Source organism: Ruditapes philippinarum, unplaced genomic scaffold (assembly GCF_026571515.1).
Source record: "Ruditapes philippinarum isolate M1 unplaced genomic scaffold, ASM2657151v2 ctg820_1_1_1_1, whole genome shotgun sequence".
In the NCBI taxonomy this organism is placed as follows: domain Eukaryota; kingdom Metazoa; phylum Mollusca; class Bivalvia; order Venerida; family Veneridae; genus Ruditapes; species Ruditapes philippinarum.
Window position 1 is genome coordinate 76797 of NW_026863463.1, and position 20807 is coordinate 97603.

Here is a 20807-nt window from a genome sequence, read left to right on the forward strand (position 1 = left end):
CAGTTTAAATTTGCTAAGTAATTAAATTACTGTGACTTGCCATACAGTACTGTAAAGATTTAATTCATATTCGTGACAGAATAATTATAAGAACGAGGATACCGAATATGAATATTATATAGATATAAATTAACTTTGTCTGAAATAGTTACGTAAACAAAGACTAATAATATATACTTGTATCATGTGACTGTCATTGAATGAAATTAAATGAATTTAATGCATTGGTTGCAAATATTTGTGACCAGAAAGATACCTGAATGACAAGAATACCAAATATGAACATTAGTTTGATACTGTATACATGCACATAAAAACAACGCTTATAAAATATACTAATTATGCTTTAATTTTTCAAGTAACTAATATTCACTATGGTGTAATATTTGACCCTATGCCAAAATTTTATTAAAGTAATATTCATATTCGGTATTCTCTTCATATTCACATGGCCACCATGACATGTGTAAAAAAGTAGTACCATGAAAATAAACACCATTTACCTATTTCTTGTGTACATGACAAACAGACACACTTCACTGTTACACATAAAAAAGGTTAGATTTTAAAGTTTGATTTTGTTTTCATTTTAATTGTAGTTCATAAGGCTATAAATGATGATTGTTTTCTTGCACTACTTTTATACAAAAAATAATGGAGGCCATGTGCTTAGAAGGACATGAGATACGGATTTATTTGGAGTTAAGTTTTGAAAGATTTTTGTATTTTTTCACCATTTGAGACAACAAAAAGTGGGGGGATGAAAAAGGCGTTAAAAGGCGTGTATATCGCGTAATGGGTTAAATTGTAATCACAGTTTTTTTACATAAATCTTAAAACTCATACTGAACATTCATACAATTCATTTTATTAATAACTATCATTAAGCATAATACTCTTTTCAGGAAATACAGATGTCTCTTAAATAAATAGTTAGGCATGATCAAACTAATCTTATGTTTTTATAGACAGAAATCTGCCTTAAGCAATACATTCATATTCGACATTCAATGAATTGCATTTAAATGGACGTCATATTGAATTTTAAAGCGGTATGAAACAAGCTTTTGTAAGATTTGGATTTTTGACAAATATTTATCAAAATGTTTAATGTTATTTGCCATTAAGCGTTTATGGGTGGTACACATTTAACATATCAACTTGAAACATGATCACGATTGTGTCATCTCTAACATACTTTGCTGTTTCCAACACAGTATGAGATACAAATAGTGGACATCCTGAAGCAATATTCATGTCTGTTGTTGGTTTTCTGCTACTTGTTGGATCTGGTCTGAACGAGTCAGAAAGGTTGCACTGTCCTGTCTCCTGGTCAAGAAGTGTCATCGTTACCTTCTGCTGGAACGGCCATGGCAACAGGTTATCATACTCACCTCTCATAACAACAAAGAACAGGCTCATGTGACTTCCTTTTCCCATACCATCTCCGTTAAGATATACCTGTAGGAGAAACCAAAACTATTACAGTTCAATTATAGTGAAGATATATATAGAAAATTCATGCAAAGATTTTTAACTGAATCACCTATTCAAACAGCACCAGTAGAGCTTCTATGTAACAATCATGTATTGTAAACATGCTGATTAAAAATGCATTTATTCAAATTCCCATAGAATTACATTACACAAAATGTTATGATTACGTGGTTTAAAATAAAATTTCCCAAATGAGTGCACCAAGGAGATAAAAACTGCCTGAATCAAAAATGTAATTGTAAGAAATGTACATTAATGAAGTAAATCTAGAAAGCGACAATATCCACACATATAAAATACAAAGTTTGACAACAGAAACTTGTGACATTTTTTAGCAACAATGCTAAGCGCAAAACGGCTGTAACTCAATTTAAGCAAATTTTACAGGAGCATGAAAAAACTTTGTAAAGCTTTTGTTAATGAATAAAATTATTTTATTTTAGGAAAATATATACATCTTAGTTAAGGAATTAGAAACAAAATAATAAAAAAGAAGCAAATTATTTTTGAAAAAAGATATTTGAATAAGTTCAAGTTACAACCGTTTTGATAATTTGTTACATATTTTTTTGTGCAAAAGGGTAGTATCTCAAGTTACAACTGTTTTCCGCACAAATTTTGAGCAATTTTAATTATTTTCTTTGTGCAAAAAGGAAGTATCTCAAACTCATATCTTTTTTATAGGATTTAATAATTGGATAAAATAAAATATTACTTCTAAATCACAGAAAATATATGTAGCCATTATAAAATAAGATTATAAAATAAGTGCAAGTCTTGTTTTGAATGATGAAAATAATGAAAGTAAGTATAATCAGTGATAAGTTTGATTATTATACATTATAGAGAATCAATGTCCGCAATAGAGAATAATATAGCCTATACCACTTTATTTAAAAATATATATATAGTTAAGGATAAGCTAAAATTATTTTTGATGGTTAATTATAAATGCTATTCTATGGAATGGTATAAATGCTATCTTAGACACATGTACATGTATTTCAAAATAAAAAGTAAGGTTTAGCCACCCTTTCAGCTGCTGGGCATTTAATCCATACCCCAATTGATATTATAAAATTATGGTCTTCAATTTTAGCAAAATCATTCAAAATCTTTTAGATTTCAAAATGTTATAAAGGATAATAACGCTGGCTCTGATCTTTACTGGTTGCATGATAGAATGTGTGACACCATTAGCAGGTTTAGAGTTTAAGCTGAACATTTGAAAAATATTTGTTTGGAAATATGACAAGAGACACCATAACAACTGTGAATACAGTCATGGTCCTCATTATGTGTCTTGACTTAAAGCTACAGTCTCACTGACATCCCGGCAGAGCCCCAGTAGACTTCTAGGGCTCTACCAGGAACAACAGGGGTACATCCCTAACTCTGCCGGCAACGTTTGGGGTGATCCGGGAACATCCGGCATTCGACATTCAATATCACCGGGGTGGTCTGGGATGATCCGGGAAGTAAAGCTTTGAAGGCTTCATCCTAAGCTCTGCCTGGAATGTCCAGGGTTACACCGGGGAAGCACAGTAGCTCTGCCGACACAAACCGGGGATGATCCCCGGGTATATAGCCAGTAGAGCTACGGCAGAGCCCTGGTGAATGCTGGCAGACCCCCGGTAAATGCCGGCAGAGTCCTGGAGGATGCCAGCAGAGCCCCGGAGGATGACGATGGAGCTACGGTTGATCCAGGTAGAGCCCCGGCAAGGCCCAGTTCATTTAAAAAGAATCACAACAATTTGCAATGATCGCACTTGTTTGTATTAAAACCCTTCCCATTTCCCTCCTATCAGGTATTGCATAAGGATTTTTCAGAAAATCATCATGAATTACTGTTCTGGAACAATAGATATTATATTAAATGAAAATTATGTATCAATGTTATCAATTTTTGCGGTAGTCTACTGGGGGTCCCGGATAATCCCGGTAACTTACCGGGTTGGTCCTGGGCTCTGCCGGGAGTAAGTGAGACCATAGCTTCCAAAATTTATTTGGGGGCTGATAATCAAAATTTTTACTTGTTTTACCTTTCAAAATTTTAAATTTTTAATTTTCAATTAAAGTAATTTGTCCTTCTAAAGGGAAATTCATAAAATCTTAGAATAAACTTTAAAAAACCTAGCCCCTGACCAAATTTTACTTTAAACTGTAGAAGTGTAAAATTCTAAAACCAAAAAAAAATTTTTTTTTTACTTCTGGGCATTTTTGGTTGGGAATAAATTTCCAACCAAAATTTTCTTGATCTTCAAATTTAACTTTTATAAAAGGGCATTGAAAAAAAACACTTGTTTTCAAACAAAAAATATTGAAAATTTTGTTAAACTTCACATATAGTAAGGTGAGGACTATAATTTTTATAGAAAGCCAGGCTCTGATTTTGAAAAGGTTTTTTGGTTTTAATTTCTAACCCAAAACGGGGTTATGAAGTCACACTTCCTGTATTTTTGTGTGTTTTTTTTTCTTAATTATTGCAAGAATTGAATTTATTTCAAATTGTTTTAATCTACTTTTAGGATAACTTTTAAGTAGTGTGGTGTTTCCTTTTGTTTTATCAAGATGTTTTCGTAAGTACTCGGACATATGGACGTTGGACAATCGCAAGTTTTTCTCTAGAACGCATATTTTTCAATGGTTTCTTGGTGACATTATGCAAACATATACGGTTTAGCGCATACACACTACAGATGTAGTTAATAAAAAAAGTACACAGATAGTATACACAAAAAAAAATGATTTGCACGAGTTATTAGAGAAGGGCAATTTTAAAATCAAAAGAAATAAAGTCAAACCTATGAGTTTATAATGTCTATAATGTTTTGAAGCAATGTCTTAATTACTGCTTGTGCTAAGAGGGATTCTTAATTAAGACCATTTAACAACTGGTTATATTATTAGTTATAAAAAGATTGTTGACAGGTTATATGGCCCTATATAAGTGGTTGTTTGTAAATATAACCCGAGCCGTTAGGCAAGGGTTATATTGCAAACAGTCGTTTATATACGGCCATATTACCTGTCAACAATCTTTGTAACAAATTTATAATACAGCAAGCATTTTTTTAGAGAAAAAAGTAAGATGCTTTTATGAATCGACAGCAGCTGTGTATATAAAACTATATAAACATCAGGATTATCCAATGAAAAGCAACGTTACAAACGTGCAGTATTATAAACATTCATAAAGATTTAAAAGTAGATCAAAAGTTTTCCGAATTTACTGGCTATAGGGTCAAATGAACTGCTGAATGTCTGTAATAGATTTGCCCTGATTTGTATTTGGAAAAGTTAATCAAATCAATCAATTAATCAATTAATATACAGGTACTAAAATTGAGCTGTCCACAGTACAGAACCTGAACTAAGTGCACAGGTGTTCAGGCTGGCCTGGATCTATACTTGTGGCAAGAACTGATCATTTCCTGTTCCAACATGTCAAGGGTTAAAGACTTAATTAATAGATTGCCACAGAATTAAAACTGGATGTTTATAATATTAAAACATGGTCCTCTTCAAATTTGGTCTTACCCTGAATTTGTGATATAGAGTTTAATATGGACTTCTTTTAGGCAAATTCTACATTGTATGTGGAAACAATCATATTATAAACTCTTAAGCTATGTTTTTGCTATTTCATTGTTTCAAGGCAGTGTCATTCCATGGTTCTTTTTTAAGTATGTCATTTGCGTCAATGGTTTGTTTGGGGATTCTAACAATGGTCTTGGTTCCTGCCACTTTGTCCATTCCCTTCTCAGTTTTTCCTCATTGTATTTCAAAGTGTGTCTTTAGTTTGTATAGTTAGAGATTACACCCCCACCTCCCTCTCTTCAATTTGGTCCCATATCCCCTTCCGTTCTTTTATCTTTAATTATACTTTTATGATATACTATTGTAGTTCTCTAATTCATTCACAATAATAATATGGTTTTTGAGAATGTAAGATGCTTGTACCATGAAGAAAATGGTGATAAATGTAATATATTTTATCATAAAAGTAGCAAAATGTAATCAAAGCATTGGCAGTATTGACTTCCACAAAGAATATTAATTCACTGTAACTGTACTTCTTTCAAAATTGCAAAAGATGATAAAGATTGATCAGGTAATTTGCAATGAGTAACTATCTTGATAAGAACACTAAAATTTAGAAGCTTTTGAGAAATAAAAAGAAAAGCAATTCTGAAACGTTATGGGTCTGAGCTAGGTGGCCTTGACATACCTTCCATGAACATACTTTGTGCCTGCAACAATTTCAGTTTTGCTGCTATGAGCATAAACTGGAGATATTCTGAATTAGATCTACATGTACTTACATTATTTTTCAAAATATGGAAACGTTTTTCTGCCCTGTAAAAATAAGTACGGCGCTAATTTTCAATCCATAAGGGGCCAAATCTGTCCACCTTGTCATTTTTTAAACTGTATGTGTTATTGGGGTTGGAGGCTGGGGGGGATATGGACATTTTTGTCCTTCAATATTTGAAAGTTATTTCATTTACTTAATATCAAACAATTGCTGATTGTGGCAGTGGATCTGTTTCATTTATTGGAATCAATTTATGAGATTGAACTATATTGTAATATACATTTAAATATACATTTGTATTTCATGAAGATAATATGTGATAATATAATACACAATTTAGTTGGGTTTTTTACCAATATTTAAGGTTTATTTAGATATATCAAAACAAAAAATCTTTTCTACTGTCTTTATATCCTTCTTTTCATGTGATGATTCAAATAAGACAAACAGAATGCTAATTTACTTCCATTGCAATATCAGAATTTTCAGCGCAAAATGGTTGTAACTTGAGATACAACCGTTTGCACTGAAAATTAAGAGCAATTTGAGATACAACCTTTTGACAAATATTGATTTAACTTGTTAATTTTCAGAATCCATTTAAAATACTCACTGAGGATATGCATAACCACAAAATACATTGAAAATGTTAAAAATGTCATTTTGTGGAAAAAAGTGAGTTACAACCGTTTTGCGCTAAGCCCGTGATGTGATAAAAAGAATATCATATCCGTGTAAGTTGATTACTAAATTGATTGAACTCGTTGAATAAAATAATATCTTGCTCGGCAAAGGCTTGCATATTAAAGTTTTGTTCAAATCTTCAATAAATTCAGTGTTGAACCTGCACTCATTCAATATCCTCTATATACTACATAAGTAGAACAAATAAACACACACTCTCCCGATAAGGCAACTAAATATAAGAATGTGTGTTCTGGATCGTAACATAGTCCGCAGTAACATTCATGCATTATTGTTTTGTTGCATAAATTACAGTGAAATGTTTGGACCTATCATTATATCAATTTCAATAACGTACCCTTGCACACATCTTATAACCATATCTGTGGGTGTAAAATGGCTGACTGTACAATGAGAGTGTTCTCCCTTGAACTGCGTCTTGTTTTCTCCGAGCATAGTCCCTCAACTTCCACATTAGCGTACCATCATAGCTTGCTGTCTCCAGGATCTGAAATCTCAGGTCAAGTTCTGCCATCTGAACATCTAACTGTGCAAATTGGCTGTCATGCTTGTCTATTCTACGCTTTAACTCTGGAGCTTTAAACAAAATAAATAACTTTATTCTATACTTCTATACTTTCCATATTTTCACTGGTGTTTTGCTGGACTACTTTCTTCTAAATTCAGTCACTACACAAGATATAAGGGAAAGCCTTTCAAATTGTAATATCAAAAATTAGAAAATGTACATAATAAACAGAAAATTCGTGTTTATTCAACAGATACAGTATGCATTTTCATCATGTGGTATGAAATTATCATATTTCTCTCCTGACTACCGCCACTCATGAAATATCTATTTTCATACCAGTCGATGAAAATTAAAACTGCATTTTTAGAAAAACTTGAATAACCTCTATGTAAAAATAAAAATATAAATATATAACCAACGTTCGGTCTTTCATATGCAGTTCCGATTAATAATAGGCTCAATTAAATAGAAGTCATTATATGGTTTAAAAATCACAATAATGATTGGATTAAACTTTATAACCTTCTTATTATTCAAGCGTTTTTCTTTATGAAATATATTATTTACCGAATTTTAGCCTCAGAGAAAGAAAATAGTTTAGATAAAATTTCTAAAAATACTTTTCTTTGCATATAAATAAGAGTAATATTAAGCATTTGATGTAGATGGTCGATTTTCATTTATGAATAATTTATATCATAAGAAATAAGAAATGTTTAGAGACAAAGAGGACACAGCTTGAATGACCCTATTCTAAATATGTTTGTCAGAAGGAAATCAATGATGTTTAAACACTGAACTGTTGCTGCAGACAGATATTCTAACAAATATCATTAAACTTAAATGAAAACGTATTCAAATATTATATTAAATTTTGTTAATGACTGTATAAAACAATATTCACTGTGTTTGTGAGCTGTGTAACATGCAAAAGTTTGTTTCAATATTTGTTTAAAATAAAATGCTCTTATTATAAACCACAGTGATTAAAATAATATAGAACCTATGACGATTGTACAGTATGTTATGTATCCTTCATAACCCAGAAAATACTCTTAGACATAATGTATACTTTAAAGTTAACGTCACATATTTTACCTGATGAGATTTCACCTGAGCCTGATCTTCCTTCATTTAAATATAATCTTTCAAGTTGAACAACTTGTGCCCTAATCTGTGTCAGAGATGTCTGCATGGTTCGTACATCTCTATCATGACGTTCAACAATGTCTTTCTTAGCAGTATTTTCTAGTTGCTTCTCCAGATGAATTACACGCTCTGTTACTGATACCATTTTTAACTTGAATAATCAATTTACAATGGACATATTAACCTTTGTTCAAGATATTAGTTTAATAGAAAAAGACAATTACAAGTGAAAGCAAGGTTTAAGATGATACGGTATATTCGCCTTCCAGACAGCAACATTAACTTTAAAAAACACTTTATTGTCTACGAAGAAGACAATGCTCAAATGAGAATCACTTACAAGAGATCGGCGTAACGTCATCATTCTACAGGGGGATATGTGTCTCTTAGTCGTTGTTATATATTCTAAAGTTTTCATAAGTCGTTCGTCAATGATTATTTTCTTCCATGTTTAGGAAGGAGTTTCTTTATTAGTTAATGTTCTTGGCCAATTTGACTTCTGATAGATATTTTTCTTCAATTGTGATAAGAAACGACATTGACATGCCATTTTTTATATATCCTTATGAATTTAATAATAAAGTCATAATAGACAAAAACACATTTCGTGACAATCTTTACCTTTAATTCCTTACATAAATTCATAGTCTTCTCAAAATTGTTTTTCATCAGCGTCATTTCTTGATTCATATTATTAACCTGTGCACGAAGCTGATCTCTTTCTGATTGTACTACCTAAAATATATGAACAATAAATATTTTAGACTTGGAATCTTACGTTCTAGCAAACAATGAATAAACTATATAAAAAGGTACAGTTTTTAAAGTCATGTGCGAAGCCTTATAACTGCTAAGGCTTCACTAGTAAAACAATTTTGAAAAGTGGAGTGTCTTCGAAAAGGATAAAATAATAAATGAATAAATATGTAAAATCAAAAGTAACGTATAGAAACATAACACAATTTGACGACGGAAGATTATTGACTTTTCTAGGTGGGATACCACCAACTGTCCTTTAATCGTATGCCTACAGTGGTTCGGCGGGGGAAATGTGCACGTAAATCATATGTTTGTTTATAAATGCATAAACTGATATGACTGAGAAGATGATAAGATATTCAAAGAAGACAAATAAAATAGAAAAAAAGGAATCCTAAAAGACGCTGAAAACGACAAAATTGAAACTTTTGCAGGCTCTGTTTGATTGAGCCTGTTTATGGACGGTACTTGGAAGTGCAAGTTACTGTCCACACCCCCTAGCACCGGCTTAAGCAGAATTCAACATTTAAACAAAATGGTGAAATCTTGAATTAAGAAACATCCACAAAAGTGTTCATACGGCAGTTATCATGGTACCATCAAATTGACACTTTCGTGCCATTCCATGAAAAGTGACGTATGGCTACTAAGTAAAGGAAAGCGTGTGCCTAAAATTGTTTAAAAAAAAAGTAAAAAATTATACGAAGAAAAACACTTACCTGAAGTTCCCTTGAACATTGCACGGTTTGATCCCCCACTCTTTTAGCATAATCAGTTGTTAATTTTATATGTCCGTTTAAGTCACTGGTTAAATGATTTTTTACCTCTTCCTCTGTACCCTGTTTTACAACATAATGACTTTTACCAATGTAAATGTGCTTTATATTTAACTAACTGGTAAATGTTAGAAATAAATTTTTATTATTACCGTACCTTTTTTACTCTAGGTTAAATGTATCATATTTATCATTATATCATTATTATTATTATTTGATAATTTTTATTTTGCTTTCTTTATTTGTTTGTTTATATAGGTTTAATTTGCTAACAAACATAGATTTAATAAATTGAAATAAATACATTGGACGGTATACAATAAATTACTTATACTATCCATGAAAATGAAATACATTATTGGTTACAGTAAAATTGAGAATTTAACTCACCATGAACGTACAGCCAACACATTTATACTGACATTCTCTAGGCTTCATGTGGCATATTTCCTTGTGATTATTCAGCTAAAGCAAAATAGGTCGATTTAAAAACATTTTAGAAATTGAAAAATTTACTTAAACAGGAACACTAATTGTCTTTTAACGAAGGTTTCGAAGTTGATCATGAACGTGTATATCATATATGTTTATTGAACTATAACAATGTTCATTAAATTCACTATTAGACACTTTCTTAGTAAGAAATTACTGTTACTCAATATCTAATTTCATACTTTTTAAGAGCTTATTTCCAGAATGCATAAACTAAAACATTCATTATCCTGCGATGACAAAATGTTGTATTACTAGTTGATGTATAACGAGATACAAGTAAATGTACAAGTTGAATACATTTTTCTTCTTTCTTTCTTTCTTTCTTTCTTCTATATTATACAATAACAATAAACAATCAAATGTTTCGGAGAAATAGGGAACAAACAAAACTAAAATTGTGTGTTTGATAATTAAATGATGGAACATTTTTAAGGGTAATCAGTGAATGAAAACAAAATATTGTCAATAACAACATTATAAATATCTTATCGGTAAATTAGTAACTAAAATAAAATTATTAGCTGCAATTCAGAATAAATTATATTACCTTTGTGTAAAAGAAATAATTTTACCTCAACTCTCGTCATTTTTGGGCTACCGCATTGATAGGGACACGGCATGACAACAGATGTGCATTCATCTTCTATGTGGCTCTAAACAATAAGAATAAATAATAAACATAAGAATTTATTTCTTAAACTGGGAATACTTTTTTTTAGATGTATGTCCTAATAAATGTAGTTCTAGATTAATACTTTGTGTGCAAGATTACAGACTTATCGCTCTCAGGGCTTAATAATTAATTTTACAAATAAGCCATGATGAAATGTTTCAACGATTTTTACTGAAATCGCACATAAATATGATTCCTATTCGAAACTAAGTAAGTATAATAATCGTTAAAACATCAATACATTTATTTTGACGGAATATGATTATTCTTTATTTCATGAAAGGAATATCTCTTTCTTATTGTTTCCATGTATATTTTACTTTATATTTCAGCAACCTGTATATATTACAATCTGTCGGACACATATATGGTAATATATGTTAAACTGCAGAGCTCCTAGTTGACCTACATCGGTATGTAAGCCTTGAAGGATATAACATCACTTAATGTGTCTCAGAGAGAAACATTCCTTATACTATCATAATTCATAAAGAAAAATTCAAAAATAAAATTAGAATGTGCTAAATTACCTGCATAAGCTTTGAAGGAACAAACTTTTTACAAAACGTGCATTGTTCGGGCTTATACTCACAATACTTCTTTAAATGAATGTTCTTTTCTTTCGGGGGTATTCTTTTATTGCAGCCACTATTTGGACATGTGACTGGTTGATACTTGCAAGTCTGAACATGATTCTGTAACATAGATGATTGTGAAGATATTGATATGAAAGTTCAAAAACTACAACATACTTTCAATACGCTGACATTGTATTACTCGAGCCTTTAAATAGAATAGAATAGAGTAGAATAGAATAATATTAAACTGAATTGAACTGAAAATAATTGAATAGAATGAAAAAAGAAAGGTTTGTGTCGCGGTGAGGGTTAGATGAAGGCTAGCATTATAGTGATCATACACCATTTACATATCAACTTCTGCGTCTTTCAGACTAAAATCAACTTAATGGCCGATATGTTAACGCGTCGGAGTAGTAATGAAATGATTGCTGGCCGCGTGGGTTCAAAGTCCTTCAGAGGCAAGCCATTGTTTCCTTGTACTTTACATGCATTACTTAATACTGGTTGGTACTGGTGAGTTCCAGGAACGGATTCAAGAGTGTTTCAATAAGCTTATAGCTTCGAACACAATCAAACTAAAAGAAATTTGGTAGACAAAAATGTAACTTAATGATGCATGTGGACAATTGGACTGTTTGAGCATATGACATCATGCATATGTTGTTACAAATCAATAAAACACAAATAAAACTAAAACTTTACAGATAACGCCTTCCATTTTATTTCATCTATGCATCCAAAGCTCACAAAGTCACATGACACGAGGAGGTCTCTAATTTCTCGGCGACTACTTGGATCTTGAGTTATCTAAAATGAAACGCCTTTTGAATAAATATTAGCGGAATATCAATATACATATTTTTAAAATAGAAGAAGAATCAGAATAATAAGTTAAAATCTTAATTCCGGTTTAATTAAGTCTGTCCAATTAGACAATAAAAGATTGAAATCTTGATAGCACAATACAACAGAGTGCGGGACAAATATGTCTGAGACCCATAAGATACTCTGAAGGAAATATGAGACGTTGGCCTAGCTGCGCAAAGCTAGACGCCTAAACTTTTAAAATTACTGAATTAAAAGGAAAAACATTGTAATGAAGTTCTTATGGCATTTCTTGTCATTTAAAAGATATTAGCAGAAAAATCATTTTGATAGATGTTTTTAAGTTTATCATTTGTTATGTGAAGTTGGCGGCCAAGCTGCCTTTCTAATATGAGAAAATGTTTTAAAAATCTCATCATCAATTTACATATTATAATTAACACACACATATAATAAAATAGGTACACAAAAGTCATTATTTCAATGGTCGCCAAATTTATGAAGTTACTTAAAATGAAGATCAAAAGATGATTTTCAGGAAGGCTACCTTTAACAGTATATATCATATTTTTTCCCAGTACCTTTCATGCAAAAATTTTAATTGAACAGAATAAACTACGAGTATTGTTTAATATAAAATTCAAAATTGACAGAGAAATATAAAACTCATTTGAGCCGTGTCACGACAAAACCAACATAATGGGTTTGCGACCAGCATGGATCCAGACCAGCCTGCGCATCCGCGCAGTCTGATCAGGATCCATGCTGTTCGCTTACAAACCCTCTAACAAGTAGAGAAACTGATAGCGAACAGCATGGATCCTGAACAGACTGCGCGGAAGCGCAGGCTGGTCTGAATCCATGCTGGTCGCAAACCCATTATGTTGGTTTTGTCATGACGCGGCTCAATTTTATTGTTTAATGATATACTTATAAACTAAATATTGGACAAAAAACTCACACAGGCGAAAATGACTTGCAATAAATCGTAAAAGTCTCCCACTATATAGACGTTGTCTAAGAGGGTTGTTGCTAATGTTGCTATAATTTGTAGCCCTGTCCATTTGCACTTTACACATGTATCTCTTTGTAAATATTTGTTTTTGTATTAATCATGTATATTACATGTATTTATTTATAGAATACATGGAGTTGCCACAAAATATTATTAAACTAAACATTAACAGTATCTTTGTTACAGATTGCTGCCGATGCTTGTTTACATACACTATACGTGGTTGCATTAAAAATATACTTACATCACTTTTGAATAAATCTGAACAATCTTCTTCACCAGCTGGACACGGTATTGGTTCTGTTTTATCATCAAACAACGGTCCAACACAAAGTTTACATATTCTGTGACCACATGCTGTCTGCATTGAGTCCCGGAGAACATTTTTACAAACATGGCAACAGTGCCTGGGTTCTAGTCTAATAAAATGTGGAGTTCCCGAAGGAGTTGACTGAATAGATGAGTAATCACTACACATACTAAAGTCTTGAAATAAATCACACACTTATCTGTCACATATATTTGCCCCAAATACGATTTATTCGTACAAACAACCACAACTATTTCATCTATGGTCCTGATCCTATAAATCATTTACAGTGAAAAAGATTACATACATGTACATTGCATCACATGGACCTATATGAAAAAAATATGTGTTAAAGTGGAAAGACAAAACATAAATTCGGTTATTAGCAATTACAATGGATATCCTATGGTCAGTTTAGAAGTCATATCGAGTCCTATTTAAATACGGCAATATATCTCTTTTCCATCGGGTATTTAAAAGAGACATTTAGTTCACTTTTTCGATGTCAAGTTGATGTCAATAGATACGTCTATATTTCAAAAGACTGACCATTTTGATGGTGATTAATAAACTATCTAAAATATAAGAACACTGTCCACTCTTTTTATCAACTATGCGTAACCGATACATTCTGAAGGATATACATGTATTTATATGGATGTTTGTGTGCCACGTGAGTTATTGAATGTTCATTTCATTAAAAGTAGAATAACAAATTGAACAGAAATTGATAAATAAATTTTTAATAACAATTGCACTTGATACTCCACTTACATTATATCAAGAATAATTTTCTTGCTGGCAACATTTTCAAAGAGTAAGTCACCATTTGTAAAACGTTCTAATTTGTGCATCTCTATACCACAGGGAAATCTGTCATTATTTTATTAAATCTATATATATAATATAAACAAGGGATACAAGTCGTGGCCTCGCACTACCAGCACGGGTTCGTAAAATGCATTCACACGTGTAAACTGTATAAAATATCCTCTATTCCATCAAAGTTATTGTAGAAGTTGATATATGAACGAGTAATTACCCAAGTTCTTCTACAAACACTTCATTAAAACCTGTAACATTGCAGGAAATAGCTAACATTTCAATATTTACATTGGCTCTCAAGTTGTCGTCCATTTTGCAGGTGTGTTTATGTTCCGAGTATTATCATTGGCTGATGAAATCAAAGAAAGGTACAGGTTGTGAGATTATATGTATAGTTCCACCAATGCTTTCCAGCGTTTTAATTGTAGTAAATTGGCTATAAGACTAATTGCAACACTGATATTCAATCCAATGTTTATTTGACTTAAACAATTTGAAAAAAATGAGTTGCCTTTACTGGTATTTGAAATCCTACCTCTCGCTTCCTAAGCGAGCGCGAAAACCCTTCAGCCACGGTGAATTTATTTGTGAACGGCCTGAAGAAAACCATATTATTCTAAATTAGGGCCTGTAACGACTTTAACTGTTGTTTAACACAGATGTAAATATTCCTGGAGCTTACTGTAAGCATGTATATTTATAAAGAATAAAAGGGCTGCAAGTTCTGTGGTATTTTCTGATCTTTGCTATCTAAATCGTACTGTATATATGTATGTATTTTCCTGTATAAGTTTATTTTTATGTATTATAATTCATTTTGCAAGGCACCAGAGTTTGATACATACGGAATTCTGCATAACTAGAGTTGCATCAAAATATCATTTATGTTCATTTTTTACGACAGCTACACTTTATCCTTGCATATCATGGCTACTTCCTTAACAAAGACACTTAAAAAAGAATTAAAAAAAAAAGTTTCCTCGACTTGGATTTGAACTCCAGACATCTCACTCATTAAGCGAGCGCGTTACCACTGCACCACGGAGAAGTTACACAAACAACAATTGAATAATTTCAAGTCATTCTAAATTTAGAACTTCCATTGCATTTCGGGTTTGTAATCCTTATTAATTTCGAGGTATTTTGTTCAGGATAAACCTGTTATTTAAAATTGAAGTAGTTAATTTAGCGAAAATCTTCTCGCCCAAACAGTCCGACATGTAGAATCTATATATTCCACTACTCGGTCTGTGTAGTATTCGGTAATCGACATCGCTAAAATAGTATTTTCATTGATAAAATCATATTCATCCGCGTAATTTGTGATTGTGCATTTATTGACAATTCTATAAGCCAACGCTATTTTTAAACTTTGAATGCGTTGTAATTTGTTGGATACTTGTAACAAAATAAAAATATTTCTTTCTTTTAAATCGCTAGTTTTAAGCTGTTTTGAGAACTACTTGTTGTTAGGTTCGTCGTAAACTTCTGTGTCAGAGATTGAATGTCCGCTTTGTCTTTACTTATTTTTGATCAGAAAATACAATAAAACAATATTAGAAATATTCGATCATTCGGGAATTATTTTGCTTGAAAATTAATGTGCATGTCTTTGACCATCTTTACGCAGTGATCTCCCCTGAATTTTTCGGAGTTAGTGTACATATGAAGGGAAGTAACCGCTTCAAAAAAGTGGACTACTTTCGGCATTTGCAATTAACAGCATTAGACTCTGAAATTTCGCTACCATTATTTGTTTGGTCTGACGATCCAAACAAATAAAAAACCGCTATTGGTCGCGGCTATACGCTGTCATTATCCGAATTATATTATTCATTAGCCAATGAAATTGACAGTCACTAAGAGAAGTTGGGTTTAAGCATGGCACATAAGGGCACATTCAAAATGGAAGCCGAGGATAGAAATTATCAAAACAAACAATAATTGTTACAATAATTTGTACCAGAAGTTAATGATTGCATCATTGATGGTGGTAGATGATTGATTTTTAACTGATTACATGATTAAATTTTTTAATATGAGCATACATTTGCATTAGATATGGTTTTACACGTGCAATTTTACATACCAAAATTTTACGAACGTGTGGCAAAATGAAACAGGAAATGTTAATTAGTCCCCTACCGGTTTACCGGAGGGGACTTTAGGTTTACCCTCCGTCCGTCTGTCCGTCCGTCCGTCTGTCCGTCCGTCTGTCCGTCTGTCAGTCCGTCAGTCCGTCCGTCCACAAAACTGGATCCCGCGATAACTTGAAAAGTACTGAAAATATTTTTATGAAACTTGGTATATGAATAGATGGCAGTATGGAGATTATGCACGTCTTTTTCTTTTCTTCCTATGTTGAAAATTCTGGTTGCTATGGCAACAAATAGGCTGAAAATATGGCAAATTTTACACATAAACTGGATCCAGGGATAACTTGAAAAGTACTGAAAATATTTTTATGAAACTTGGTATATGGATAGATGGCAGTATGGAGATTATGCACGTCTTTTTCTTTTCTTCCTATGTTGAAAATTCTGGTTGCTATGGCAACAAATAGGCTGAAAATATGGCAAATTTTACACATAAACTGGATCCAGTGATAACGCCAAAAGTACTGGAAATATTTTTATGAAACTTGACATATGGGTAGATGGCTTTCTTGAGATTATGCATGTCTTTTTCTTTTCTTCCTATGTTGAAAATTCTGGTTGCTATGGCAACACATAGACTGAAAATATGGCAAATTTTACACATAAACTGAATCCAGTTATAACTCAAAAAGTACTGGAAATATTTTTATGAAACTTGACATATGGGTAGATAGCAGTCTTGAGATTATCCATGTCTTATCCGTTCTTCCTATTTTGATAAAATATCAGTTGCCATGGCAACAAATAGGCTTAAAACATGGCAAATATAACAATATTTGTGATTAGTCAAAAAGAGCTGAAAATTTTTATGAAATTGCATCTTTAATTCAAGAGTTATCTCCTCTTTAAGAATTTTGCTTTTAAAATGTTATATTTTGGTAACAGGGATGTTTCAAATATTAACTTTAGAGTGTCCTTCAGTCCGTCTGTCTGTTCATAAAAACTGTTTCCTGTGATCACTTTTAAAGAACTTTTCCAACAAATTTACTTAAAATAGAGAAAAATTGAAACATTGGTGAATGGCCAATGGCCCTTCAGAATGTTGATGGGGTTCTAACCGGTAGGGGACTTATGGATTGCTTGCAATACTATGATAATTGCTTGTTTTAATAATATCTTGTCCATGTATCTAAGTGAATCATTTTTTGGAAATTATCGGTTCTTGTATGAATGTCCAACAATCAAAAGAAAAAAGCTGTCGTATACTGCGTTCTATTTACTTTTTAATGAATTGAGCAATTTTAAGTTGTATCCCTTGTTATATTATATATATATATATAGTGTGTGTGAAAGAAAAAAATGACAGAATCCCCTGTGCAGCACATCTGGTCAAACCCAATGGCCCGATTTAATCGTGCACCCATTCTTTTTAAAACCGTACTAGTTCATCATGTTCATTATATATTTCAGACCAAATAGATTTCTTACGTAATAAAAAGGATATTGTTCAACTGAATTGAAATGTGTGTAAAATATTAAATATGTCTTTGAATTTTGCTTATTATGTATGTACTATTTTATAGCTTTGTGTTGCTTGGCTTATTGTATGTCCTGTAATCAACACGTATTTTCTCTTGTATTTGTATGTATACAAACAGAGAATCTGTAAATTAAAATATTGCAAAAATAAAACTTACTTTGACATTTTTACCTTTATTCTCAACATTTACACTTAGGCGGGCATTGCGTTATTTTTAGCAAACTGCAGTACTCATGAACCTTGGTACGAGATAGGTTAAATAATTGTGACTGATTTAATCAAACTCCTCGCAGCGGTAATTTCCCCTGATCAGTGCAGTTAAAGTAGCAAAGCGTGACGTAACCGCAAGGTTCAACAAAATTATTGTTCATGTTAATATATATTGATGTACTACACAAACTTATACTGGACAGTTAATTATAGAAAATAACAAAGAAACAATATTAAAGGTAATTACCTGCCAATGTAATAGTCTTTTATCTTCCAATAACAATGTTTTATATCTTTTAAGATGCTTTATGTTTATGATCCGTTCTTCTCTTAGACATGCGCCTGTAAAAAAAAGAAAAATTTAAAAATGTATCAACTCACTCGAGAATTATCTTCCCTTTGATTTTTTTTTTGTGATTTTGTGATAAGTTTTTATATGTGTTTAACAAAGTGCAAAACATAATATTCTTTTGACAATTAATTTTCAATCTGCATTGGTTTAAGTCTTTTACTTCATTTTGAATTGGTCAAATATTTATCATAACTGATTTTGATCCTTCTTCACTAAAATATTCTTACTTTTACAAAATATTTCAGAGACCACCATGTGAACATGATGTCATAGCACCAGGGAAAAAAGAAAGCTCTGTCAGAATGCGTCACAAGGTTGAAGAAAGACAGATTTGGCCTTTCTAAAGTTTAGAACAAACCATAAAAAAGATCTTGATAGTTTTGATATTATAAATTTGATTTAAACAAACATCTCAAATAAAAGTGAACTTTTATACAAGGGAGCTATAATGTGTATATCCAATATTGCTTAGTTTGCTGTTCGAATTTACAATTTCGTGATGCTACAAATCCAAATGTTTTAATATAAATTGTAATTTAAATACTATATACATGTATGTTAATTTCACTAATTATAAAATAATTGTTGAATAGTGAAATAAATGTAAAATATCTATCGGTGTTTTTTTTTATATAAAAATTTCTTATAAAATGATTTTAAGATCTTGATATATGGTTTTCTCTCTTAATGTGTGGCTGACCGGTGGAATGTTCTGGTGAAAATGTCCTTTGCTGCTAAATATCATATTATCCCACATACAAACGGGCTTATATTATGTCAAGATTTTCCCTAATGTGGGCACACATATAGAAAGATCAGTATACTAGTATACTGCCATGTATGTGTCCGATAAAGCATTCGTTAAATGTCACACACAGTCCACAATCTTCAGTATGAAGTGTCTAGAACTACTAAGCTATTTTCCACACACGCACGCACGCACGCACACACACGCACGCACGCACACACATTTAAGACTTGGAAAGCAACATAAAAAGATTACACACACACGCACGCACGCACATACACACGGGCACGCACGCAAACACACATTGGAGACTTAGAAAGCAGCATAAGAAGATCACATGATAGGGCTTTAAAAACGGTCTTCAGTAGATATACGATAAAAGTGACATATAAGTGTGTTTCTTCAATTGAAAGAATTGTTTATAATTAGAAATATTGAAAAAACATGAATCATCACAAGCATCATTCGCATCTTCTCGGCCCTTTTTCGCCAAACTTCGGAAAATGACCAAGAATACACCTACGCTAAGAAACAAATACAATGTAGTAATGTAATGCTAGGTGTTGACTTAGTTTACCTAAAAGTCCACTTGAATAAAGTATATTTATAGATATAAAGGTAAACAGTACATAGTTTGTGTTCTTATTAGTTTATTATTATGAATTGTCTTAATGTTCGTCTTCTGCCTTGCTTCGTCGGGCCCTTGTAGGTGATTTTCTTGTTGCTCTGTCTTCCTTTAGGACATTGAGTACTTTTGTTATGGTCATTGGGTTTACTTTTTTTATGTTTCTACATGATCATTTTAGTGTTTTACTTATTTAACCTTTTGTAACCATGACAACTGTTAGAATTTCACTTGGCGGGGATTCATTTTATTTACACTGTCTCGTTTATAGGAACATGGTGGGGCTAAGAGCGAGGTTTGGTGCACCATTAACCGGTTTAAACTCCCCAGCAGTCATTATTATGCTGCTGACCGTTCCAAGGCGGCGCCCCACTGTGTTCCTCAGATGTATGTCTTATGTTGTTTCATACTGTTTTGGTGACACTTTTGCTAGTGTCCCTTGTTGTTTTCTCGTCTACGGTAAGTATCTTCCCCATTGCCTCTAGTTTTTATTTCTTTGATTACTCCCCACCCCCTCACCCCCCCGGTCTCCTGTCCCCTTCCCCTTTGTGGGCCTATTTTTATTTTCTTTGAATTCCTAATCAGTTACAAATTAATTATCATTTAATGATTAACCTGTCCGTGCTCTGTCTTTGCCCTGTCCTGTTTTTGTTTGGGGTCGTCCCGGGCTCCTTGCCATTGGTTCTTGTTGCTGGGTCATGTGGGGGTTGCGTTCATTGAACGCCGCCTTTCCTTGTTGATCTTGTTTGGCAAAATCAGTTTGACCATATATTACTAAAGTGTCTGTTTTCTCCATG

General features: G+C 32.2%; 1 protein-coding gene across 1 annotated transcript; it reads right to left on the minus strand.

The window, feature by feature from the left end:
- Positions 1-926: 926 nt before the first annotated feature.
- On the minus strand, positions 927-13884 carry LOC132722147 (TNF receptor-associated factor 3-like). The gene is made up of 10 exons (XM_060706580.1): positions 13549-13884; positions 12167-12271; positions 11414-11578; positions 10783-10863; positions 10106-10180; positions 9659-9778; positions 8802-8915; positions 8130-8331; positions 6858-7096; positions 927-1461 (listed from the first exon to the last, which is right to left on the minus strand). The coding sequence occupies exons 1-10, from the start codon at positions 13780-13782 to the stop codon at positions 1132-1134; spliced, it is 1665 nt and encodes a 554-aa protein (XP_060562563.1). The 5' UTR covers positions 13783-13884; the 3' UTR covers positions 927-1131.
- Between the last annotated feature and the right edge of the window lie 6923 nt (positions 13885-20807).

What these genes read in the sequence shown, in the direction of transcription:
- LOC132722147 (XM_060706580.1), bottom strand. Translation starts at nt 13,782, where the DNA reads ATGTGTAGTGATTACTCATCTATTCAGTCAACTCCTTCGGGAACTCCA. An exon ending in TTCCTTCAAAGCTTATGCAG is followed by an intron (nt 10,864 to 11,413) that starts GTAATTTAGCAC and finishes CTTATTGTTTAG; the next exon opens with AGCCACATAGAAGATGAATG. An exon ending in AATGTTCAAGGGAACTTCAG is followed by an intron (nt 8,916 to 9,658) that starts GTAAGTGTTTTT and finishes CATATATTTTAG; the next exon opens with GTAGTACAATCAGAAAGAGA.